This window comes from Macrobrachium nipponense, chromosome 26, assembly GCF_015104395.2.
Source record: "Macrobrachium nipponense isolate FS-2020 chromosome 26, ASM1510439v2, whole genome shotgun sequence".
NCBI lineage: Eukaryota > Metazoa > Arthropoda > Malacostraca > Decapoda > Palaemonidae > Macrobrachium > Macrobrachium nipponense.
In genome coordinates this window covers 19,222,238-19,248,783 of record NC_087215.1, presented here as the reverse complement: position 1 = coordinate 19,248,783, position 26,546 = coordinate 19,222,238, and the positions used below count along the sequence as shown (strand labels likewise).

The following is a 26,546-nucleotide window of genomic DNA, read 5'->3' as shown; positions in this document are numbered from 1 at the left end:
ATGTCAAGTCGGGGGGAAGTTTGGTGAGTATGGTCTGGTTCAAGGTGCAATAATGTCTCATGTCAGCGAACTTATCTTATATTCCAGTATCCTGATTAGTGTTAACATTTCGTGTGTGAGCTACGTTAACTTTGATCTGATGTGCGATGCCGGATAACTTTAAAGAAAAAATCAAATTTCATATGGTGTTTACGTAGATAGTAACCAGTGCTTCGCATTTGGTTATGTCGTGTGTTTTTTTATCAGACAGACAATTTACATGAAACATCCTTCTTTGGAACGTGACGACATAATGCTTTGTGTATCATATTTGCACTTAGACCCAAGAAGAATTACGATTGGAAATAAATAAAGATTAGTTCATGGGTATGGTTGGTCACTGTGGTATTTCTGAATTATTTGGTTCACTGGCTGAAATGTCAAACATTCTTTAACTCTGAAATGCTAATTATATTATATACAAGCTCGGATTTCGTCAAAAATAATTTTCCGCTCTGAAATGAATTGACATAACGGTAATAATGACATGAAATTGTGCGTGTGCCACAGTGTCGAAATGTTTTTGAAAGAAGAGCCGATAATTTGTGGAACGAAATGAACGCTTCTGAAACAATATGGATTATTGGAACGGAGTGTTTGTTTTGGTAATTAGCGAGCAGCACAAATGGACTTAGACATGGCACACATTTTTGCGTTGTCCGTCACTTGAGCGGTGTTCTTCCTCGACGCTTTTTTTGGCGTGCCCTGCCCCCCCAATGGCACCGGGTTCAGCAGCTGACGTGAAGGATAAACGGGTAAAAGTTTCGTTTTTGTGGCCATTTGTGGTTATACCTAATAGGCCTATGCTACTGTGCACAGCCCATAGTAACCTTCGGTGTCGCTTCGGATGATGCTTTGTCCTGTCAGTTCTTGTCATATATTTTAGGCCTACGCTGACGTCTATAGGCCTCGTCAGTTGTCAGTTGCTTCATTTCTGTGGTGTCGTCGTGGTTTGAGCCCAATTTGGGATCTGTCAAATTGGGCGTATTATTATAAATTGATGTTGTAGTATTGATGTTACGGTAGGCCTAAAAAGATTATTCTATGAGCTAGACCACGGTAGGCCTAGCCTCAATTTGGTTATGACAGTCACTACTGTTTCCGTCGGTAATTCGTGATAAATCAGGCATCGTCTAGTCTAGAACAAACCACTTTAACAATGACCACCCTTGAATGATAGGCTATTTAGGTATTAGCGGTGTGGCCGAGTTACTGTAGCCAGAGATTCTACATTTTTACATTTTTATGAGCATAGGCCTATCCTGGGTTATGCCAGATCATACCAAGGCTTATTCATAATGAAAGGGCATAAGCTTGGCCAGGCTAACATAACGTACAGGTTAGGTAGGCTAAAGAAGCATCGGCTGCAGCAAGATCTTTCCGACTGATTTCAATTGTATCTTTGTTATTTCTATATAAGCATTCTGCATCATTCGTCCCCGCGAATACGAAAGCCACCAGGAATTGGGGCGTCAAATGTATTTCGCTGTGTTTTGTGCGAGCCCCTGGGGCTTAATTACAGTCTTCTGAATAAATATTGCTAAAATTCTTGTTCAGGAGGTAAAACTGCATAGAAAAACCACAACTGCCATAGTCTAGGTCACCGTGGAATAGTAATATAGATCTACCGTATCTTTGGCTTGCGACTTAGCCTATGTGATGAATATCCTATTTTATTTATAGTTGTTGAAAAAAAGTGCTAGTTTTGAGGCATCATGCACAATGTAAAGCAGGATATGTCTATGGTGGGGTTAATACTACAGAAAAGCTCCACTGGGAGTGGTGTGTGGTAAATCTAGCTAATAACTCTGCGTTGGGTATTTCTTGGGAAATTACGGTTTCTTATAGTATTTGGGTTACTTATTAAGAATTTACTGTTATTTTTTGGGGGCTAACTGTAATTAACCCCCAGGGGCTAATACTAAACATGGCAAAATACATTGGACGCCCCAATCCCTAATGGCTGTCGTATTCATGGGAACATTCCTTGCAGGCCATGCAGAGTTATTGCTTAGAATTATCCCATGTTTCATACCAGCCCCATAGGATGAAAATAAAAATATAAACTAAAGACCGTAAATTTCTCAAATTAGCTTTGTAAAATTCTCAAATTATCTTTGTAAAATTTTCAAACTACCTATCTTGCCTGCACAACATTATAGATAACATCCTTAAAGTACTGAGTGTGCTGAAAATTTAAATAACCCTATTTATTTGCAAACAAAGGATCATTTAAAGTTTTTCGACTGCTTACAATATAGTGAAATTTACGAAAAGCTAATGGAGATGGACCTTTTATTTTAGTCAGTAACAGTGACAGAAGTGAGAAGGAAAAGTATTGTAACGCATGAAAATTTGGTAATGGCAGTTCTTCGATGCATCCTGACCTAACCTCTCATAACCATCTGTATCTTAACCTTAGATGTCCGATCCTACCTCAGTGGGTGGAGCATCCCCCCTAACCTTAGCCCAAAGTCTGGCCGTAGTATTTATAAGGTGCATCCTAACCTAACCTATGTAGACTGTTTGCTCACCCAGTCTTTTGTTTATACGTCTTATATATTGCTTAGCACGAATGTCTATCGTTTTGTAGTATTTCTGAAGTTTACAAAATATCTAATGTTTATCTTATCATTCTCCTTTTAGGATGATATAATAGCACTGGCCCATGAGGAAGGTCGTGGCCACACGTAGTCCACAATGGCAACCTTAACTCAGATGGCTGACAATCTCTATGAGGCTGTCAGTATTGGTGATGTGGATACAGTTATGGATCTTTTGAAGAAAGGTTAGTTATTCTTTTAATTTATTTATTGTATGCCAACAATTTGTTCATTTTACTGTATTCTGTGAATATTAAAATGTGGAAGCTACATGTTTTCGGAGATAGTAAACACTTACATTACTGTTTCTCCTTGTTGTGCGAGTGCAATAATGTTGTTGGCTGTAATATTTTTGTAAGATTCTTTTTACCTCTTCAGCACTTTCATATCACTTTACTAGTCATCCAGAGAGTTTCACCAGAGCAGCTATTTAGGAATTTCTTCTTTAGAAATTAAGAAAATTTGATGTTATAGATATTGTACCATTTTTCATTTCACACAGGGGCAAATGTTAATGTGCTTCCTACGTGTGGACGTACTGTGTTGGGTCGTGCTGCGCAGCTGGGTCATCTTGCCATAGTTTGTCTCCTGCTGGACGCAGAAAAATTTTACACCACACCCGAAGAAGAAGATATAGATACAGAAGTGATGTTTTCATCTTGCCCAACAAATGTGGAAAGCCCAACTACATCACAAGCCACTGTCGCATCTCCAACTTATCCACCCCTGTCTTCTCCAACTGTAGTAGCCCCCACCTCATCTACATGGCCGACGCTACCCATATCGACTGCTGCAGCTACTGTAGCTTCTACTTCAAGTCTCCGTCCTTCACTTGGGTCTTCCTTAAGAAGTCCACAGCCTCACAAATGTTGCTCTCCCAGTATTGACTCAGAAACTTGTACCTGTAGTGATGAGGTCAGTTGAACATTGTTGTTAGATTGTCATAATTAAAGTCTCTCTCTCTTTTGCATTATTATATTTGTTTAGAAGTACTTCAGCAGATGAACTTATTAAAACTCTCTCTCTCTCTCTCTCTCTCTCTCTCTCTCTCTCTCTCTCTCTCTCTCTCTCTCTCTCTCTCTCTCTCTCTCTCTCTCAATTTTGGATGGAAGTATTTCAATGCTTGGCTAGTAGAAATTTTTATTCAGCTAGAAAATAAGAGATTAATGCATACCAGTGTTCTGTTTAGGTAGAGGATAGTGATGAAATACTAGGCTATCCCTCTTATGCATTATTTTTTAAAATAGTATATACGTACTTGAAAACTGCAATCAGTGAGAAATAAACTTGAGTGCATCTCACTTGAAGGGGTCACAAAGTTGTAATTATGATTTTACAGTTTCAGTATTTAATTTCTTTTTTGCTTGAGTTAAGTGAACCAAGTGAAATGTTATAAATGACTGAAATTGAGAGATCTTGTAATATGAGACAGGCTACAGAAGTAACATTTAATAAGATATGACTAATTTTGGGGATAAAATTTATATGCATTTCATCTTTCTTATAATACTTTTAAGAAATGAATTGTTAGCAAGTTATGTTCTTTCAAGAAGAAATATTGTGTTTATACAGTTGTAGAACTGAGGTCGTTACTTTCTAGAAAAGTTTATACAAACTATATAAGAATCACTAGTTATAAACATAGTGGAACCTTGATGGCACAAGTGTTATGGTGCACAGGTAACCCAGCACATGTGCCATGTACAAAATTTTCCTAACATGCAATTAGGGTCATATTCTTAATTTCCCTTGATAAATAAATCCCTGCTGTACAAAAGATAGCCATACTGATGCAAGGGTAGTCCCATCAGAACCTTAGGTAAGTGATATTGTCTGGACTTTTTTTTCCTTACAAGGTATTAAATTTTGGAAGGATAAAAGTTCAAGAAAAATTGTCCTGAAACATTTGTGTAAAGTTCCTTAAAATTTTTTTTATTAAGACTACTTGAAAAACATAAATTATTGAGAGTCTTCTCAGTATAGAATAGTATAAGGTTTGAAGACAAATATTCATAGAAAAATGGAAGTATAAAGATATTGAGATCATAATCATCAAAAGCACAGCATATGAGAAATTTTTCAAGGCCTATAAAAGTCCAGAAGTACAGTGGTTTTTGATGTAAGGCAAAAAAATAATATTTTAGGGAGACCGTAAAAATGGCAAGTAATATTTTTTATTTCATTGTTATATAGAAGGAATACTTTCAGAATGGAGTACTTTTTCCACTTGAAAAGGAAATTTCTGATTTGTATTAATATATCTCATAATGTGATAACCCTATATTGACTTGCAGAATGATTTTGATACCCTGCGCTAAAGTGAACTCTGTGTGAATCCTTTTAGTAATAAAATACTTACTATTCTTATATAACCGTTTCAAATTTTGATACTTGGTGAAATGGTGCTCAGCTTCAATGCTAAGAACTAGAGTACAGTATATGCCTCTGTTCTATATTGTAACATCTATAAAGGAACAGTTTTGGTATTTTTGCATTTTCATTTTTCAGTTGTGGGGGCTTGATTTGAGCGACACCAATCAGCACAGTGACTGGGAAGCAGGACTTCGGGGCCGTGATCTTCCAAGCAATAACAACGAAGACACCTCAGAACGGGAAATTGAAGGGGCTTACAGTGCTCCTGTGTGCGCCCACAACCCTCATAACCCAAATCAGTATACCCCGAGTAATATTGGTTATTATGTTTATGAGTACCGAGAAGAGGATGAAGATACTGGTAAGAGATTTAAGGATAAGTTTTTCACTGTACTCATATTGCATATTGCGTATGATATTTATATAAGTGTGCCCTTTTCAGAATTTTTCTCATGCTCATGAGTTAGTAAATTTTCAGTAAACAGGACATAATATGCAATAGAAATGCTTTTTTATTAGAATAGATAGCTTGCTCAGATTTGAGCTAATTTTTTTCACAGTATTGATTTGTAATTAATCAACAAGAAGTTCCACACTATTGAGTGAGAAAGATGTGGATTTGAAAGGTTTTAGTAGTGATATTGCACTTCCCACTGGAATCTTTTGATGTATTTGCTGTGCAGGTGACTCTTCGGGGCCTATTGTGTCATCAACGGAAGATTCAGACTCTGCTTTGATGGCTGAGCGCCGTCATCATCATCAACCCCATCGTCATTCTGCTTCCATCCTTCTTCAACGCACATTAGGTAGAGGGCGAGCCAATATAGTTTCTTCAGATTCAGAATTTGAAACTGAAAACAGAAGACGGAGGCGGCATGCACGTCACAATCACCGCTCACATCGTCATGAGAGAGATCATGGTAAGCAGATGCTTCTTTATTGAAACAAATTGTGCATCTTTCTAATGCTGAGAGAAAGTAAAGGGAAGGAGCATCAAACAGGCAAAGTTCTGATGGTCAGGAGAAGTTAGAAAGACCTAGTTAACACACTTGCAACCTATTGTGTAATTAAAGAAATATTTATACAGTAATTGGGAGAGTTTAACTAACAGGGTGCAAGAAAGGATGGACAGTTTTCTTAAACTTTGTGTGTTTGGAATGACACAACAACAAGTGAGGTCTGACATTCTATGTAACAGGCATTTGTTCCGATACGTAATACAAACCCTCGGTCCTTTAACAATAGGAAGTAGCTAGCGGCAGCTGGAACGGTCGTAAGCTTCGAACAAGGGGAGAACGGTAGTTAACTGCTTGTCCGATCGTCGCGCGCCGCGCGACTGGGAGGTAAACAAATCACTTTTGCTTTCGGCCGTGTGTGGGAAGGACGTGTTCGTCATCGCTCTGCCCGCTTTGTCGTTTGCTTTGGTTTGAGTATTTGCCTCTCTTTCTGTATAAATCAGGAGTGACTGTAAGTACTTGTACATTTCTTTATTGATCTTGCAATGAGTGAATTGGAAGAAATGGAGATATCGCCGCGCCCTCCAGTCGCCCGTAGAGTGTGTCCCGGGCTGGAGGGGCGTAGATGTGGAGGTTTTAGATCATTTGTTGACGTGGACCCCCACGCAGGTTTTGTACTTCGTTGTCGGGGGCAGATGATGCCCCTCCCGCAACGAGCCCTGTGTCACATGTATGAATTGGTCCGAGGCGCAGTGGGTGCTGTACGAGGGCAGGAAGAGACTTAGGCCGCCCAAGAAGTCATCGGAAAGTCCAGTGACTCCTTTGGTAACGGACACTTCGTCCTCTTTCCTGCCCCCCGGCCAGCCCCCACGTTTCGCGCCTTCCCCTGCGGGGGGGGTAGCGGAGTCCTTCTCCTCTCTCGATCCGTCGAGTGTGGATGAGGGCGCCCGCTACCCGGACGTACAGCTGTACTCGGGGTCTTCCGTCCGCTCTGGGGGGGGTGCCTCTTCCCCCAGGCGTGAGGGAACCCCTCTGACTAACCCGACTGTTGCTCCCGCAGGTGTGCCATCAGCGAAGGACGACCTGGGACAGGTGTGGGAGTCGCTGGGACTGCAGGGAGTGCCTAGCATCCATGGGTTGATTCAGCGGTTGGCGGGGTCGGCAGTGGTCACTCATGGTGCGGTGACCACGACTACTACCACAGTAACGACACCAGCATATGAGATGCCACCGCATCTGGTGTATACGCCTCATATAATGTCGGTGACACCCACGGCGGCTATACAAAAACCCATTACTGCCGTGCCAAAGAGGACGGTGCCACCACCACCTGGATTTTTTCCTTTGCCGACCCCGGACTTCCGCTGCCCAAAAGAGTCCCCCCACCCCCCTGGACCTGCCGCCAGTGCCACGGATGACGGTAACTGCCGACAGGACGCCTGGCTCTCCCGTGGTACCTGCCGTGCCTGCCGTACCTGTTGCCGTCCCAGCTACTCTTTGCTTTTCAGATCAGCGGCCTGCGCATTCTTTTTCAGATATTCCTGCCGTTCCTGCTGTTCCCGGACCTGTTCCTGTTGTTCCTGCTGTTGGTGGTGCTGTAACAGTCTCAGGTCTTTCCGGACAGGTGCAGTCGGGCCCTGTTGCTTCGGCAACTGCCCCGGCTCCCTCCTGGATGGAAGACCTGACGTCTGTCCTGCGGAGCCTGGCGAAGAAGAAGAGGAAGAGGAAGAAGGTGTCGTCGTCGTCTTCGTCGTCTTCTTCGTCGTCTGCTGCCTCTCCTTCCCCTTCGACTTCTAAGGCTAAACAGCCCGAAGAAGAAGAAGGTTGCCTCCTCCCCCCTAAGAAGACTCCTTCGGGATCTTCTAAGGGCCCGGCTCGCTCAGGCGAGCTGGGGAGCTCTTCTGCTGGTCCTCCTGTTCCTTCGGGAACGGGGCCCGTCGCTTCTTCTGCAAAGAAGAAGTCGACGGGGTGACCAAGAGGGTGCACCTCAGCCCTCGGCTGGTGCATCCTCACCTGGTGCTAGCGGTTCTGCCGCTAAACCAGGTTCCGTCTCCGGCCGCTTATCGTTCGCGAGAAGCACCGAGTGGGACGCTCTTCCAAAGAAGACCGTCCAGCCAAAGTTTTGACGCCCGAGCTCGCTCGCCGTCAAGACAGCGGCGCGGAGCAGAAGACTGGCGAGAGTCGTGCACACGACTCTCGCCAGGCCAGTGGACGCTCTTGCAGCGATCAACTGGCTGCTCGGGCTGACGTGACGGTAGCTGACGGCCACGGGTTGAGGCGAGGAAGGAGTCCCCACGGCCGCCGGTACCAGCCACGGCTGGTACCGCCAGCGGTTTTGACCGCGCACTAGAGGACGCTGGCCGGTCTCGACGCGACAGAGAGCCTAGCAGGTCACCCGTCCGCCGCTCCGATGGGACCGGGCGGAGACGGTGACCAGCGGCAGCTCGCCTGACGCTAGAGATCGGTCTCGACGTTCTCAGCCGAGCCAATCGCCCCAGGCGAGCGGCAAGGCTAGGCCTGCTGCTCGACCGTCACCGCGGGTTGACGATCAGCAGCAGCCCTCCACGCACGCTGGTCCTGCCAGCGAGCGAGGGGGAGCGTCAGGTCTGCCTCTCCCGTACCTTCAACCTCCTCGGGCTATACCGGGAGGAGCGAGGTACCGAGGAGCGATCACGAGAGGTGCGCCGCTCGTGACCCAGCTATGACGCCGTACGGCTCAGGCACGGTCTTAGGACCGACCAGAACGTACGCGCAAGTAGTTGGAGGCGACCGTCAGGGGTCTGTCGCTGTTCCTCCTTCTGAAGGAGGAGTATCGAGGGATATGCTCTTGCTGGAGGGACTGGACGGTCCTACTCCACAAGACGCTGTAACGGCCTGAGATACAGAGGAACTTCGCAGAGGTCATTAAGCTGATGCGTCTGCATAATGACCTTGCGGAAGGATCGCCGCTACCACCAGCAGAGCCCACGTCCCGGCTCGAATCATTTTGGGGTCCCAAGAGGGAGCCCAAAATGATGGTGGGGTTGCCACGATCAGAGCTTGCGGACTCGGTCCTGGATCAGGTGGAGAATCTCGTCTCAGGACGGGAGGACTCGCTAAAATCCGGACGGTCCTCTAAGCTGCTTCCTCCTCCTCTACAGCGGCAGAGGCGATTTTACGTGCCTTCGGAAGACCCGATACTGCCAAAACAGGTTAACCCGGAGTTAGCGAGGCTGACTCCAGGTGTGTCCCTGCAGCAGCTCCTGTCGGAGAACCTATGGTTCTCGCAGCAGGAGGCACTTGCCCTGGAATCTACCGCTATGGCAGCATTCCAGGCAGTTTCCTGGTTGGATTTGTGGTCCCTCACAATATCCAAAGTAGCGGCCGGCTCTGGGAGTTCTGCTCTCGAAGACGACGCTTCTTTCAGGAGACTGTGCCAGTCTGGAGGAAGAGCAATCTCTTACCTCGCCCATCAGACTGCTAACCTGTGGGCCAACTTGGTTCTTCGACGTAGGGACGCAGTCCTTACCCGAGTGACCAAGGGGGCCGGGCGTGAGGCGGCACTCGGGCTACGAAATGGACCTCTTAGGAGTTCCCCAAGCTCTCTTTCCTGGGAGAGATGGTGGACGCTGCGGTGGAACGGCGGCGCACTGACGAGAGTGACCGCTTAGTCCACCAGGCAGTCTCGAAGGTTTCTGGGCAATCTCGAGTAACTGCGGCCAAACCAAAGAGCTTGGCTAGCGCTTCCACGGCGGCGAAGACGGTTGCACCGTCCAAACCCCGTGTGAAGACTCCTGTTGTTTCGACTTCTGCTAGAGGAGGCCGTAATCAGCCCTCCTCCCAACCCTCCTTTCCCCGAGGAGGTGCTGGGAAGAAGTCGAAACGAGGAGGGAAACGCTAGGGACGGCGTTCCCCTCACCTGCTGCCGGAAGTGGGGGGGTGCCTAGCGAGCCATTGGGCGACTTGGCAGCGCTACGGCGCCGAGAACTGGATAGTAGACGTCCTTCGGGAGGGATATCTACTACCCTTCGAGTCTCGGCCCCCCTCATCTCCAACCCGGTCCATCTACAGACCTATGTCCGGGGATCAGCAAAGGACAACGCTCTTCGACAGGAGATCAAGACCATGCTGGCGAAACGAGCTGTAGAAATCGTGGAGGACCAGTCACCGGGCTTTTACAGCCGCCTCTTCCTAGTGGAGACGGCATCGGGGGGCTGGCGTCCGGTGATAGACCTCTCTCCCCTGAACCGCTTCGTTCGCACGACGCGGTTCACGATGGAGTCGGCACGCTCAGTGCTCGACTCGATCAGGGGGAACGATTTCATGCTTTCAGTGGACCTGAAGGACGCGTATTTTCAAATACCCATCCATCAGTCCTCCAGAAAGTACCTCCGCTTCATCTTCGACGGGACGGTGTACCAATTCAGGGCACTTTGTTTCGGTCTCTCAACCGCCCCACAGGTGTTCACGCGAGTGTTCACTCTGGTGTCGGCTTGGGCCCATTCGAACGGGATACGTCTTCTGAGGTATCTCGACGATTGGCTAGTCCTGGCGAGCTCCCGCTCGCAGTTGCTACAGGACAGAGATCGACTCCTCAAGTTTTGTCGCGATCTGGGGATCGTGATAAACTACGAGAAGTCCGACCTCGAACCCAAGCAGAAGATGAAGTACCTGGGTATGCTGATAGATACGGTAGCAGGGCAAGTCTTGTTTCCCGCAGACTTGCGTATCAGCAAATTCAGGGAGGCAGCCGGCCGGTTCCTGTCTCGGCAGGAACAGGCAGCACAGCAATGGCAAGTCGTGATCGGCCATCTGTCGTCACTCGAGAAAGTTAGTCCCCTCACGGGCGTCTTCACCTGCGTCATCTCCAGTGAGACTAAGGGAGAGTTGGTCTCAGGCCAAGGATCCTCCTTACTTTCCCGTGGCTATCACGGACAAAGGTGAGGGCAGGACCTAGCCTGGTGGCTCGACGACAAGAACCTCTTAAGAGGAGTGCCCATACGCACTCCCCCCCCCGGAGATGCTTCTGTTCTCAGACGCATCGACCGAGGGATGGGGCGCACACCTGGAGGAGTTGCTGACTGCAGGTGTGTGGGACCATCACGAAAAGCACCTTCACATCAATGTCCTGGAACTCAAGGCGGCGTTCAACGCTCTCCAAGAGTTTCAGGACCGCTTGGTGGGACACTCAGTGGTGTTGATGTGCGACAACACCACAGTAGTGGCATATGTCAACAAGCAGGGGGGGCTAGTGTCTCTTCCGCTCCATCAGTTGACGGTGCAGGTGCTACGAGTGGGCCACGGCTCACTCGATAGAGCTGTCAGCACGCTACATTCCAGGCAAGAGGAATGTAGTAGCAGACAAGCTCAGCCGTCGGGATCAGGTGATAGGGACCGAATGGTCTCTACACCAAGACGTAGCGGAAAGGCTCTTCAACCTGTGGGGGCGACCGGTCGTAGACCTGTTCGCCACCCGGCACAACAGAAAAACTTCAAGGTTTTCTTTTCATAGCTGTGCCGGAACCCATGGGCAGCTGCAGAGGACGCTCTCCAACACCCCTGGGACAACCTCTTCGCTTACGCCTTTCCTCCCTTCTGTCTGATCGGAAAGTGATCAGTCGAGCACTGGTCACTCCCAATCTCAGAATGATCCTGGTGGCTCCCAAACGGCCACAAGCCGTTTGGTATCCGGACCTGCTGGCTCTTCTTGCGGACGCACCGAGAGAGCTACCCACTTGGCACAACCTTCTAGCCCAGCCACACGTAGAACGGTACCACCAAGCAGTCCAGTCCCTTCAACTTCACGGCTGGCTGTTATCCACCATCTCTTGCGAACGAGAGGCTTTTCTCGTAGCGCAGCAACAGGAGATGGCTGGACACGTCCGACAGTCCTCTGCAGCTGTGTACCAGGGGAAGTGGGCCGTCTTCTGTGGTTGGTGTCGTAGACAGGGTCTGTCTCCTCTCAGAGCCACTCTTCAGCAGGTAGCGGATTTCCTCGTGTTTCTTCGCCGAGAGAAGCTCCTCTCAGTACCCACAGTTAAGGGATATAGAGCCGCCCTGGCCCTCGTCCTAAAACTGAGGGGACTGGACATCTCGAATTCGTTCGAGATATCCTTGCTAATGAGGAGCTTCGAAAGTCTTGCCCACCCAGGGAACTCAGGCCCCTGCGTGGGATGTGACTCGTACTTAGGAGTTTGACTCGAAGACCCTTCGAGCCACTCCGAGAGTCGTCAGACAGGGATCTGACCCTCAAGACCCTCTTCTTGCTGGCCCTGGCATCGGCGAAGAGAGTAGGGGAACTACATGGCCTTTCTTATGATGTTAAACATACCAGAGGCTGGGGATCTGTGACGCTCGATTTCGTCCCGAACTTCGTAGCTAAGACCCAGAATCCGTCGATCCCTGACGACAGGTTCGAGTCTTTCACGATCCCCTCCCTCCTGGACTTCACCGATAACGATGCGGATGAGATGCTGCTTTGTCCTGTGAGGGCGCTACGGCGCTATCTGAAGAGAACTCGACATCTCAGGCGCTGAGTGTCGACGCCTCTTCGTTAGCACTGGGGTTACCAAGAAAGAAGTCTCCAAGAACAACGCTTTCTTTCTGGCTGCGTGAGGTGATCAGGAGAGCGTACGAAGCTGATGGTAGCGACGACATCCGTACGCTCCGACCGAGAGCCCACGAAGTCAGAGGTATCGGACCCTCCTTAGCGTTCCGTAAGAACTTCTCTCCGTGGCGCAGGTCCTGAAGGCAGGTGTCTGGGCCAACCAGACCACCTTCACGTCCTTCTACCTTCGGATATTGCCCACAAGTCCTTGGATACTTTTTCCTTGGGACCTGTGGTGGCTGCTCAAACACGTTGTGTAAGCTTACCCAGCACCCGAGCAGGCAGAACAGCATCGATTCCTGGTATGACTGGGAGAATGAATGCGTGAATGAGAGAGTGATGGCTTCTCTTCACCATCTTTTTCTACCTCTACCTGTGGGCAGAGGGATACGGTCGTTACCTTGCTGGAAGGGAGTCAGATGCAGGTAAGCTATTCAACAGAGCTCCATCCTACCTCTTTAACTAGAGATAGGAGTAAATATCCACCACTTTCTCCAACAAGGGGGAGAAAGTGGATGCCGACATGAGACAAACCCATTACTTTACATTTGCTCATGTAAAGGAAAAAGTTCTTACAATGCTGGTACAAAGAGATACGCTTGCCTCTCTCTTAGTACTCGGCCCAGAGGTCTGACCATTGATCCTTGCGGTGCACACCCCGATCAATCGGACAGAGGCTTGGATCCCTCCCTCGCTCTTACGACCAGGGAGGCATTCCAGGGATGGAACGAACACCAGTCTGTTCATCAAAAAGACTCAGATTCCTCCCACCAAGAAGTGAGTCTTCCTATTGTTAAAGGAACCGAGGGTTTGTATTACGTATCGGAACAAATGACAATTTGTCGAAAATTGCATTTTTCCTAACTATACAAACCTGAGGTCCTTTACATATAGTCACTCCTCATGCCACCCCTCACTCTGCGTATTTTGCATGGGCCAAAAGCAAAAGTGATTTGTTTACCTCCCAGCCGCGCGACGATCGGACAAGCAGTTAACTACCGTTCTCCCCTTGTTCGAAGCTTACGACCGTCCCAGCTGCCGCTAGCTACTTCCTATTGTTAAAGGACTCAGGTTTGTATAGTTAGGAAAAATGCAATTTTCGACAAATTGTCATTTTGTGTGGCAAATAAACTGCTGAGATAGAAAGAACCAAACAGCAATAGATAATCAGATGAGAATTGACCTAAGGTTTCTTTAGTCTGTCAGGCTCCACTCTTTGTTAGCACCAGGTATTATAACAGGAGCAAAACAAGAATTTGGGATTTTTTAACCTAAGATTGTTTTGATTAATGTACAACTATGTAATCAAAGATTGATGGAAAAAAGATGACAAGAGTATGGCTTAACCCAAAAGGAACTGCTCAGGGATGTTGGTGATTGGGGGACTTGAAAAGACAGGAATTGATGGCATTAAATGTAAAAGTATGAAGGACAAAGAGAAAGTGAGCAATATGAAGGGTCATGTAACATTATGATTTGTTTGTTATGTACTAAAATGTAATTGAAGTTCTATGCTCGAAGTCAATTTTTACTTAGGATCTTATAGGGGTGTCTCTCTTTCAGGACGCCACAAAGGTCTTGTTCATTCACATCACTCAAGTCCATGGCTAGCTCAATTACATTCTGAGTACCTGTCTTTGGGGCTTGCATCACCGTGGTCTTTGAGACGTACCTGTGATATGAATCAGCAAGATGCTTATGGGAGAACAGCTTTACATTATGCTACAGAACAGGGTCACACATATATAGTTCATATGTTAATCAAATCAGGTACAGTACTATTTTTCTGGTTTTAAGAAAGCTGAGAGGTTAACTCAGCACAGAACAGCATATTATTTGCAAAAATGGTCATTGACTTGGTAATCAGAATTGAATGAGTTTGTGAGCCCATGTGTCATATATTTGCCTGCATTCAGTCTTGAATGTCCTTAGACTTACAGTTTAATGTTTGATTGACAAAATGGTTTGATTGGTTAATGAATCATGCTGTCTGGAACAGACAGTGTAATCTCATATTTTGTGAGTATACAGTGCTGCTCACAGCTTTGTCCAGAAATTCCCAGTTTGTTTTAGGATCACATTTTTCTAGCATCACTAGTGATTTTTAACAAATTATTCAGTTGCTTATTCATTCCTCTCTCCCCTGTTTTTACTTTTGTTGGAACTACTTGAAGGTCAAGGGTTCACACCTCCCTCTGGCTGTGAATATCACTAGCTCTGTATTATGGCCAGTTACTGTCACACTGTGGATGGGGGTTGGTGAAAGCTGGGTGATGTTCACCTGTATACCATAAGGTACATATATGTATAGTATGTGAGCTGGAACCAGCAACTTTCAATGCTGCAAGAGGAGAGGTACTGGAGTATCTTTGCACCATCACAGGTATGAGTACCAGACGCCCCTGTGAATAGCTAGAATCGGCAAATACTTAGAACCCCTATGAAAATGCTTAAAACTGCCTATTTTGTTCAAACTCAAAAAAAGCCCACTAAAAATGCTTATACCCTGGTTTTTATAATAGTTTTATCACAAAAAGTGCATTTAATCATGAAATTGATATGAAAATTCAGTATTTTGTGGATATTTTTCGAAAAAATACTGCAAATACGTATAAGAATTTTCTGTAAATAATAGGTATATAAGGCCCTTAGAGAAGTCAGTAAATCCGGAGTCAACGAATAGCAGGGGTCGATTGTACTTCTATTGCTAGCATTTTTCTGAGGTTCCTCCAACTTTGTAATAATGGCTTGACTTTTAACTAATTAAAATAAAATTTTTCCTGAGAGTTATTCCTCTTTTCATGTTAGGTAAATGGTTGTTTCAAGTTTTTGTTTATCTTTGTTTCTACGTTTTCTTAAGTTTGGTTGTGGATTCTTAGTGATGAGTGTCTATGCTTACGTGTTTTTTTCTAATTAATGCACAGAGGTGGGTTTTCCTGTACATATTTACTTTTCTCCAGGTAGAATATTTTCTTTTAGTACTAACATTAGTATTCCATTTTTATTTTACTGCAATAATATTTAAAGATTTTGCTAGTATATAAAATATGTTTACTGCCCATAATTTTTTGCTGTTATGAATGGTTGGGTGCACTAGATGTTGGACATTGGTGGCAGTGCCATTTGCACCTAACTTCATAGCAGAGACCCCTAATGACATGTAGCTAGAACTTTGCCATTTCCTCTCTTTTCTCTGTCTCAAGTAACAAGGGCCTGTGCTGTCAAATGAGGGCTGTTTAACACTTCCTACAAAGCACCGTGGATTACAGGCTATTTCTCTGTATAGGAAAACAAAGGAAGCAGTTTATGAGATATACAGTCTTCCGTCTGCCATTAAGGCTGGGAAACCTGAGAGCCTGCAGTATTATTTTTTGTGGCAAAACTCACTAGGTACAAGAATGAGTCTACAAAATCATGGTCCTCTTAACTTTTAAACCCAGAATGAATGTGTTTTGTATTGTAAGTGCAGATACTTGACTGCTAGTCTACCTTTACTCCTTAATATTTAATTGATGTCATGCAGACATGGTTGGTTTTTATCCTACATTGGGATCAGTAGTCATGGCATGCCAACATTATCTTTAGAAGACATTGGAGGGTCATTGTCTTCCACATTTTCATATCATCTTTTATTCATTCATAGAGCTCTGGGTGTACTAGTAGCTATGTCCAGTATGTCTGGTAAGTCAGATTCTATGATAAATATGGATAAACTTAGCTAGTTTGGAGCCCTGCTTTACACTGTTGGCTCATCGTCCTTATGAATATCCTTTTGACTTACCAGATCCTCAGTATTTAACTAAGTCCCCAGGTGCTCACATAACTCAGCATTCAGGGACTAGGCCTCCCACTTAAAGTCAGTTTTGGAAAATATTTAGTTAATAATGCGTTGTGATGAAGCAAACTGACTTTTTAGGACAAAAGTCATAACCCCCTTTTTTTTTCTTTTACTTGCAAACCCATCATTCATATACTGAGTTCTCTCCTCCCAAACCTACATTTCCAAACTATGTACACAAAATCTGAGGTGAGTTAGTGGTACATACTTGAGGTTCTCGATTGCAGACATATTAATAGACAATAGACTCAGTCTATGGGCATTTGAGACCTTAGGTTTTGGTAATTATTTTGTTGATGGGTTTTATGAAAATATAAATTTTGTATAAAAAAAACTCAGTTTTCACAGTAATTTTGAATAGTAGTGTTTAATTCTGATCCTACTGTACTGACGTGAAATAGATTTCTTTTTAATTTTGCCTAAAAAACTGTAATGGAATATTGTATGATGTGGATTCTCTTTAAATTTAGGTAGGACGTAGTGTCCTTTTTGTGTAAATCCATAGAATTAAATTGAGCATTGAAATTCCTTTTTACACCAAGATTAAATGTTTCTGGTATAGTACGTATCTACAAGTGCATACGTATACCTTCCTTAATAGCACTACATCCTTTTCCACAGGTGTTCGTGTTGATACTCCTGATGCAGAGCACATGACAGCTCTCCATTTGGCTGCTCAGCGAGGGATGGCTGAAGTAATCACGCTACTTCTTGAAGGTGGTGCAAGAGTAAACAATAAAATGAGTGATAAGGTTAGAAATTATTCCTGCTCTTTTGTAATTCTTATGTTCTACACTTAGTAGAACCTGTTTCAGATGTGTCTTAACATATTCAACTCCTGTTAATTAGATTTGGTTGGGGAGATTATATTTATGTAATGATAACTGCCATAATTTGGTTGTTAGTACATGTGTGATCATTCGAAAATATAAAGAACACTAATATAAATTATATTTATGTAGCAGTGCTTTCCTCACCAGTTTAGGATTCAGGACTCTGAGGCATCAGGCTCTGTGATTTTTTAAATATTTTTTACTCGTTTTCTATATACGTATCAGATTCACTGTATGTTTAGTCATATTTGAATTAGCATTTTTCCTTGAAATTTGTACTAGTGCCTATCATGTTTTAGTATAATTAAATAAAGACATTTATCTAGGATAAGCTGCACTCCTGTTAAATTTATTCCTTAATGTCAAAAACATTTTAATGATTATGGATGTAAGAGGGTCAAGGGGGTCTCCAATTAATCCGTAGTTTGTTGTGTCCGCAATAACTGAAGAATGTAAACATTGCTTGATTAATACGCATTTGGTTAACCAGTCTTTTAGAACCAAATTTTATTGGTTTTCTTATTATGACTGATGATGATCATATGTGTAAGAGTTGAATATTTTGAGGACTTAGCCTTTTATTATTGAATATCATTTCACTCTGTCCCCAAGGGTCACCATTACATGTTTTTTTAAAATTTTTGAATGACTTTAGCTCTTCATTAATAAATATTCCAATTGTTTTTAACGCAGAGTTCCCCGCTTCATATAGCTGCGTCCAGGGGTTATACGGACATTGTGGAAACTTTGCTTGACCGTGGGGCAAAAATTGACTCCTTGGATGGTTCAGACCGTACCCCACTTATTCTGGCAGTGTCACGCTCTCATTACAAAGTAGTTCAGTTGCTACTGAAAAGGGGAGCTAAAGTAAACATAGAAGAAATTCATGGTAAGCAATATTGTATCCATTTAAGTAGTGTTAGTATTATAAACAACAAAAGTTTTCAAAAATAATAAAGTCATGTAAAAGTTCATTTCATACCTTGCTTTAAAATACTGAATATATTTTCTTTTCTTTAACATACCAATCATACACATTCCTGAATTGCAATAAACACAGATATTTGTATAATAATAGGCTTCTTGTGGAAGTCTCAAATGTTAAATAGAGGCAACTGGCCAAAATGCCTATCAAAAAGTTTCCACATATCAGTTGTCTTCATGAAGTAGGCTAACACTTTTCACTGAAATTCACTTATGCAGTATATTGCCAGAATCATTTTCTTACTATGTGATAATTCAAACCAAAAATGATGCGCAATACATCATGTATTTATCCAGAGCCACCTTTGTCTTAAGATACACTTCTCTCATGCCTTTCAAAGCTGTAACAGAAACTAGTGCTTTGATTTGTTGCTATTTTTGAGGTACAGTCTGTTAATCTATAGCAATACAGTATAGTATTAGTTTTGCAGCCAGGCCAAGGGGTTTCTTAAATACGTCATAGGGCACTGAATTTGAAGAATGCCCAGATTGTGGCATTTCATTGTTCCAATTTTCACGTTACAAACGGATTCACTGGGTGAGACCTTTTGGAGTGTGGAAAATGAATTGGTGGTCACTTTAAATTATTTTATAAAATAAATACATGTAAGGTACAATTGCATGTTTATTAAATTATTTTATAAAATAAATACATGTAAGGTACAATTGCATGTTTATTTTATCAGGGTATACACCACTCTGTGAGGCAGTTTGGCACAAAGATTTGAAGTTAGTGCAAATGTTATTGACAGCTGGAGCAAAGATTACACAATCTCACTATCTTCTGCACCATGCTGTTCTCCATCGGCATTACCAGGTAAAGTAATGTGCAAAAAGTATTCTTGAATGTAGATGTCTTCAGTAGTATAGAGTGCTGAACACATTGTTTAGGATAAATTTGGTATGATTACTTAGTATGGTAATGACATTGAGGTGTGATATCTTTGTGTAATATATATCTGAAATAAAATTCTGTATCTACTAAAATACAATAGAAGTAACATCATGTTACTTTTGAGAAATGTGTAAGCTTAGTGAGGTGATCAGATAATCATGTAATTGTATAATTGTACATTTTTAAGTTTTAAAAAGTACTACTGTATTTCAAATGCTGAATATTTGTTTTCTATGTGATTTATTATTAATGCTTGGATAGTCATCAGTTATTTTTGAAACAGAAGGAAGTTTGGTATACATTGCATTTAGAAACTTTAAAGAGAGAAAAATCTTTTTTTAAACATTATAAAACCAATTCATGAGGCAAATGAAGGCCAAAAAGTATCATAATTATGATGGAGAGTTGGAGAGGTTTCCTATGAATTGTTATAAGAAGCCGCGACTTTTGCTGGTGCCAGACTTATTTAAAATTTATATTTCATATTTGTAACGAGCATAGAGTCTATTTAGCGCCTCAGTGGCGTGATCGGTATGGTCTTGACCTGCCACCTCGCTGGCCGCCAGTTTGATTCTCGGACATTCCATTGAGGGGTCAGAGATGTGTATTTCTGGTGATAGAAGTTCACTCTCGATGTAGTTCGGAAGTCACGTAAAACCATTGGTCCCATTGCTGAATAACCACTGGTTCTATGCAATGTAAAAATACCATACAAACAAACAGAGTCTATTTGCATTTTAAAATTCATGTGAAATTGTGTAATATCAGAGGATTCCAGGCTAAGGCAAAAAACACTTAGTTTTTAGTGATAACTGTTTTATTGTTGGTGCTCCCATTACATATTTCACCTGATGCCATACCATTACAAATATGCGCCACAGTGGCGTGGTTGGTATGGTGTTGGCGTCCCACCTCGGTGGTCGCGAGTTCGATTCTTGGTCATTCCATTAAGGAGTGAGAGATGTATATTTCTGGTGATAGAAGTTCACTCTCGACGTGGTTTGGAAGTTACGTGAAACCGTTCATCCCATTGCTGAATAACCACTGGTTCCATGCAACGTAAAAACACCATACAAACAAACAAACAAACAAACAAACATACCATTACAAAGGTAACTAGACAGATTATCACAGATAAGAGTGAATTGGAAAGGGAACTTTTGCAGTGTGGTGAGTTGTTTAACATAAGTGTATTTTTTATTTATTTATTTTTTGTGCCTCTGCTCTCACCTAAAGCAGCTTGGATGAAGAAATACCCACTTGAATCAGTAAATCTTCAGGTGCTTTTAGCTACTTGTCAAAAGGATTAATTTAGTGTGTCCACAGTGAAAATGAAGGTCAGTGCTTATAATGCCTGTGTGCTTTTGTGCACAGTTCATGCTGAGATGGCTTGCTCATGCACAGCATCTCAGTAGCTTTCATTGCTACTTCTAGAAAAGATCCGTAGGCAAATGTAGAGGTCCCATGTGGGGCAATGTATCACTCAGTTTTGTCCATATGAGTTGGCAGATACTGTATTGGGTGGGCCATATGATGAGAATAAGAAAATACTTGGCAGACTCTGTGAAGTACGATCTATGTCAGTGCTCAGTAAGTAATTGGGAAAGAAGTGCTCAGGGCTAGGGAGGACTGTGGTAAATGTGAAGATATATGCAAGAGGGGCTAAAAAAATTCTTGATGCATGATGTTATACATGCATAAGTTGTATTTATGCCACTCAGTTTATGTCCATATGAGTCGGCAGATACTGTATTGGGTAGGCCATATTATGAGAATCATTAACAGTCGAATTCCAAAGAAAATACTTGGCAGACTACATAGCGTGAAAATTTGGAAGACTTGTTTTGTACTATTCTGACTCTGGGAAGTACGATCTATGTCAGTGCTCAATAAGTAATTGGGAAAGAATTGCTCTGGGCTAGGGAGGAATGTGGTAATGGTGAAGATATATGCAAAAGGTGCTATAAGAATTCTTGATGCATGTTATACATGCATAAGTTGTATTTATGCCATGAGCTGCAGTGCTTGATGGAACTTAAGATTTCTGTGGTAGTAGCAAATGTATTCAACTAATATATTTTCTTGTGCTAAAATAAGAAATATTTCTTACTAGTTTTGCAAAATAAATAATATATGTATTCAATTTCTTTGCACTTCAGCTAGCAGAGATGTTACTAGGAGCCAGGTGCATTGTTAACCTTCGAGACGATAATGGTGACACACCTCTAATAATTGCTGCAAGAACTTGTCAGCCTTCAATTATAAAACTTCTACTGAAACATGGTGAGTAAACATTAAGATGAAACTGGACAAAAACTTTTTTCTGATTTTATGGTGTGGATTGGTTGAGACAGAAGTTTAATAACAACTTCAAGGAGTGGAAAACTTCATTCTAGACTTAATTTCTGAAAATCCTAGACAGACGCTTAGATCAGTTTTAATGTGATTGCAATGGCCATTGTGTTGGCCATGAGTAATTCAGTTTTACTAAGTTATACAGTATAAGATATTGTTATTGCTGAGCATTCTTTTTCAGTTACATTTATCTTATCAGAATATTTGTTCCCATGGAAACACAGACCATCACCTTTTATGTAGGAATATCCCTTCAAGGTGAGCTTGAATTGGTTGTAAAAACTAGATAACAAGGCAGCTGATTGGTGATTAGGAAGTTGAGTGGGGAACTCCTAGTCACCTGCTGTCACAAAGCACTTCTTTGGCAGCCATCAAGTGAGGATATCTTGCTGCGCTCTTTACTAACTTCCTGGTTGGAAATATTTTGGGTTTAGTGTTTGACTTTTTGAACATGGATGAAAAGAGTAAACAATGGAGGTGCGAAAAATGAGCGAGTTGAATGGTGCTTTGTTCTTCATTTAGATCATACTCATGCAGGTGGGGTTCATGCCAACAGGTAGCTGTTATACAATACCACTGCAATATTTATGGATACCGTGACAGTTTCTGTGTGTATGATAGTACAGCACCTCAGTCAATTTGTGGTTTGCCTCAAACCCCATAGCAATCTCTGAAGGTACTCCTCTGCTCACTATCATAACATTGAATGGGACATGTACAGTCAGTTGAAAGGTGATGTCCCACTTAAGGAGTGAATTCCCAACATAAAAAGCAGTGGTTTCAGATCCTATAGAAACAACTGTCAGATTTTTAAAGTAATGTATATTTTTCCATGTATCATAATCCCACCCCAATTAGTCCCTGATGCTGAGGGGAAAAGTGCTCATTGATGGCAAGTGAGTTTTCATTGATGGCAAATTGAGTTGGAGTTTTCCTCCCTAAGCACCCACCTACCACCACTTTAACTACCTTGTTATCAAGTTTCAACCACCAATTCCAGTTCACATTGAGAAATACTGCTACATAAAGTGTATGAATTCTATATTTATGAAAAATACAAATTATCTTTAAAAGTGCTAATGTTGTGTACAGTAATTAGATTAAGGTGTATCCCTTCTTCCTTGAAATATAAATATTTTGTGGTATTCCTTTTTTTGTGTGGAAATTTAATGTATAATTTCTCCAGTTTTCAAGATTACCTTATTGCACATAATTATTACCATAATTTTTATATTTTGGTGTTAATAAATACTCTTAATCTAAGCTAGTTTTCATTTTCATGCTTTTGTCTCATGATTTCCACTTGTTTTTTAGGCATTAGACCCTTCCTTTGTACATTTTTCAAGTCTTGTTGCTTCAGTTACTTTACAACTCTCCATGCTTTTGAATTACTATTCCACATTGCTAGAGATAAGTGACAAACTTCTTAACTTTGATTTTGTTAAAATTTTATTCCTTTAATTAAGAAACACTTAGAGAGCTGTGAATCCATAAAGATTGAGACTCCCTGGTCTTGTTTAACTAACTTATATGTAATACAATAACATACTAAGTTTTAAACCTACTACTTGGTCTAAAGTCCATGTCTGCATGCTTCATAGTTTGTCTGCTTTATAAATTCCTGTGTCTATCATACTTGATTTGTAAAGTGTCAACACCCACAAATTTTTCGTGAAGACTGAGGAATTCATTTGGCTTGAAGATCTACAAAAGGATTATATCATAATCCTTTTGTATTTATATATTTTGTATTTATTTTACAGGGGCCAATACAAATTATCCAAATGGTCTAACTGGTACTACTCCATTGCACGAAGCTGTAGAAGGAACTAGAGATGCTTTATATGAGGACTTTCATACTGTGTTTCTTTTACTACGATCTCATGGTGCTAGATTAGATGTAGAAACTGTCACCAAGGGAGATACTCCTCTGTATCGAGCTCTGCTGCTTGAAAAAAATAAGGCTGCTGCTTTGCTCATTCGGCAGGGGTCAGTATGACTTGCATTCATTTGTTAATTTTCCAGCTTTCAGATAGTGCTGTGTTTATAGAAAATTTAAAGGATTAATGTATTCATTGCTAATATTTTTGACATCCCATTAAGTAAATGATCACAAATTTTTTTCTGCATCATCTCATACAGGTGCTGTGTAAATCATCGGACTCCTGCATGTACCCCAGATTACCTTCACATGGTAGCTCTAAGAGGCCATGCGCCTTTAGCAACTCTGCTTGTTTTAGCTGGCTTTGATCTTTGGAAGGCAGATTGGCTCAGCGGTGTTTTTTCACCAGGAACCTTAAAAGCACGCCTTGCAGCAGTCAGGTAAGTTAAGGCTCTCGTGTTTCTTGCTGTCAGTGGCTTTTGATTTTGCCGTCACGTCTCTGGCCTCCCATCATGCCTTTGTGAAGGATACTCGCAGATTGAGGTCCAAAATTTTTAAAAAAATTTTTACTGATACCTATTTTTGTCATAACATCATGCCATTCTGGGTGGTATCCATTAGCTTTGTATGTTTGACTGATTTCTGACATTGCAGTATTTTGATGCTTCATACTCTTTATGTTCATTCATATAGCAATTTTGCCACAGAAAAGAGTTTCTTGACCTTATTAGTGAAAGGAGTGCATTATTGAAGTTAAATTATTTGACATAATTAACCAGTAATTTACGTATACAGTTCACTTAGAAGTTGAATAAATCTGTGAATTCAGTGTTATTTGCTTTTATAATGAATTTTGTCAGTAGGAAGCAGTATACAGTACCATATTTTGAAGCTTTGAAACTCTAAGCTGTTCCTGTTTGTAAAAGAGCTTTAATGTCTCTCTGCAGATCACAGCCCCTAACTCTTGGCGAGCTGTGCCGTATTCACATCCGCCAGAGAATGGGTGAGCGAATTCAAGTGACCCTTGACACAAATCCTCTTCCACTACGTGTCAAAAGATTTCTTATGCTTGAAGATGTACCAGATGTTGAACTCTGACCCTGTCCAAGGTTTTTTGTTAGAGCCAGAACTATTAAACACAAACATTGCTCAGAAAGAAGTGAATGACTGCATAAAATAAGGCAACACAAAGTGCATGGAACTATTATTGTCACTTTCTGAAAGTGTCAATTTCATATGTGATATTTCGTACAGTTTTTCACAAATAGTCACATACTCATAGTTTGAAATAATGAAAGGTGCTTGTAACAGTAGAGTGATGGTTCATTGAAATGGAATCTCCTGTATTTTTTACAGTGTGTTAAATGCACAATATAGTAACGTATGCTTAAAAGTATAAAGGTGCTGGTTTGGGATTCAGTAACCTGATATTTATTTATATTGTACATTATTGTTTGCTGTAAAGCATAAAACATATTGTTTAGCTTTAGATCAGTGCTTGAACTGTAAATTTTGTAGCCTTTTTCAAAGATGGTTAATTTTACCCTTATGAAAAATGGGGAAATGATTTTGTACAGCACTTTTATAGTGTTTATTATCTGATGTTAATTTAAGATGGAGGAAACTATATAGTAGTATGTAAAAAGTTTCAAATGCAATACTTATTTCAGAACTGGATATTAGTTCTACACAACAGGCTTTGTGTCAAGCAGGTTTTGAGAGTAGCCACCATTCCTTCTTGCTGTAAATTATTGGTCTCCAGCCATATTTATGTCAACAGAACTTTGTTTGTTTGCTTTGAAAGGTACATGTACTTTTTTGTGTAAGTGTCACAAAGTTTGTTAAATAAGTTTGGTATTAAATATTTGTACATTATAACTTACATTAACAGACTTTGAGTGATCCAATAATGTCACTTGCTTGGTAAGAGAAACGAGGTACCTTGACTACCTTAATGAAAGTTCTCTGCCTCTAAGCTCCCATTCTTCCGAAACTTGCACTGTATTATTGCACTTGTCATACTTTGTTAGAATTCAGCAGTGTGCCATTGCATTGTTACAGTGGTAATTTTCCATGTATGCTATAGGCAGTGGGTATTGCATAGGAAAAATGAAGGATGTGTTTTTGAATGTTATCAGAGAAATTGTACACAGTACAAAGGTATGCAGACATCATATTTCCTGCAAAACAAGGAGGGATGCATTTTAAGTGATCACAAACATGCTCAAGATTGACAATCACAAAGATATGATGGAGAGTTGTACATTAACCCCAGTAAGTAATTTTTTTTTACCTTTTATTTAACAGCAGCACAAAGTAGTCCTTTCAATACCTCTTCCACTCACTGCCACGTAGCGTCCATTCTTAGCATAGTCTTACTTGCACAGCACCTGCCTTGCATTACACATTGGGGACAGTACTAAAGGTTCTTTACAGCAACCTTTCGTTCCCCAGTGGTATTCCTCTGCCTACTACTTATTTTGCTTTGGTCTCTTCCCACTTAGGTGTTCACTTTGAACAACTTTACCTTGCTCGAATTTTCAGTTTTCGTATAAGAAAATATCATTCAGGCAATGTTTGTTCTACTATATACTGAACTATACCAATTCTTGGTAGCTTTAGGCATATGTATTGTACTAATTGTGAAAGTTTCTTATTGTCACCAGGTTGAGTTGGTAGTAATGTACATTATCTACTGAAACCTAGCAACAGAGTCTGTTAATGCAATAATTTGAAGATTTATTTCATGTAAATGTAAAATTTCAACAAGTGTTGATGAAGGTTTTTAAAAATTTCTTTTGATGGATCATCAGTATATTTTTAATTTATGTAGTTATTGTTGTACAGTAGTTCATTTTAATGTATATAACTGGAGATGTTTAACTTAAGTAGACACCAGCTGTAGGTAAAGTTGTATAGTATGTTAGATAAAAGCTTCTCTCAAATAATTTGGGCATAGTTTTGCCAGTCTTAGGGTCAGCTTGAACTTCTTCCATCCAGTGTGATAAATTCATATATTGAAAGCTTTACTCTTCAAGTATGTTATTTTTGATTTTGTGCCATGTTTGTTTTTCTTGGAATATTTAATTTGTTAGATTTTAGTAGTTTATGTATGTTATTTGTTAAGATGTTTAAAGAAGTATGGTTATTATATTGCAACAAAAGTATATTAATAAAATATTTACCATTATCATAATGAATT

At 41.7% G+C, this 26,546-nt stretch overlaps 1 protein-coding gene across 2 annotated transcripts; it reads left to right on the top strand.

The window, feature by feature from the left end:
• Positions 1-26,540, top strand: LOC135200026 (ankyrin-3-like). 2 transcript variants are annotated; one of them, XM_064228257.1, is made up of 13 exons: positions 1-23; positions 2,686-2,827; positions 3,145-3,557; positions 5,151-5,376; positions 5,699-5,935; positions 14,121-14,327; positions 17,017-17,147; positions 17,922-18,117; positions 18,899-19,029; positions 21,267-21,390; positions 23,226-23,451; positions 23,605-23,784; positions 24,292-26,540. In XM_064228257.1, exons 2-13 carry the CDS (start codon positions 2,740-2,742, stop codon positions 24,440-24,442), a joined length of 2,310 nt encoding a protein of 769 aa, XP_064084327.1. In that variant the 5' UTR covers positions 1-23; positions 2,686-2,739; the 3' UTR covers positions 24,443-26,540. The 2 variants fall into 2 exon arrangements, with proteins under 2 accessions (XP_064084327.1, XP_064084326.1); XM_064228256.1 differs by lacking the exon at positions 1-23 and adding an exon at positions 546-794.
• The last annotated feature ends 6 nt before the right edge of the window (positions 26,541-26,546 follow it).

Coding starts and splice junctions, on each gene's coding strand:
- LOC135200026 (XM_064228257.1), top strand. CDS start 2,740: ATGGCAACCTTAACTCAGATGGCTGACAATCTCTATGAGGCTGTCAGT. Junction 3,558..5,150: donor CTTGTACCTGTAGTGATGAG/GTCAGTTGAACA, acceptor TTCATTTTTCAG/TTGTGGGGGCTTGATTTGAG. Junction 5,936..14,120: donor TCGTCATGAGAGAGATCATG/GTAAGCAGATGC, acceptor TCTCTCTTTCAG/GACGCCACAAAGGTCTTGTT.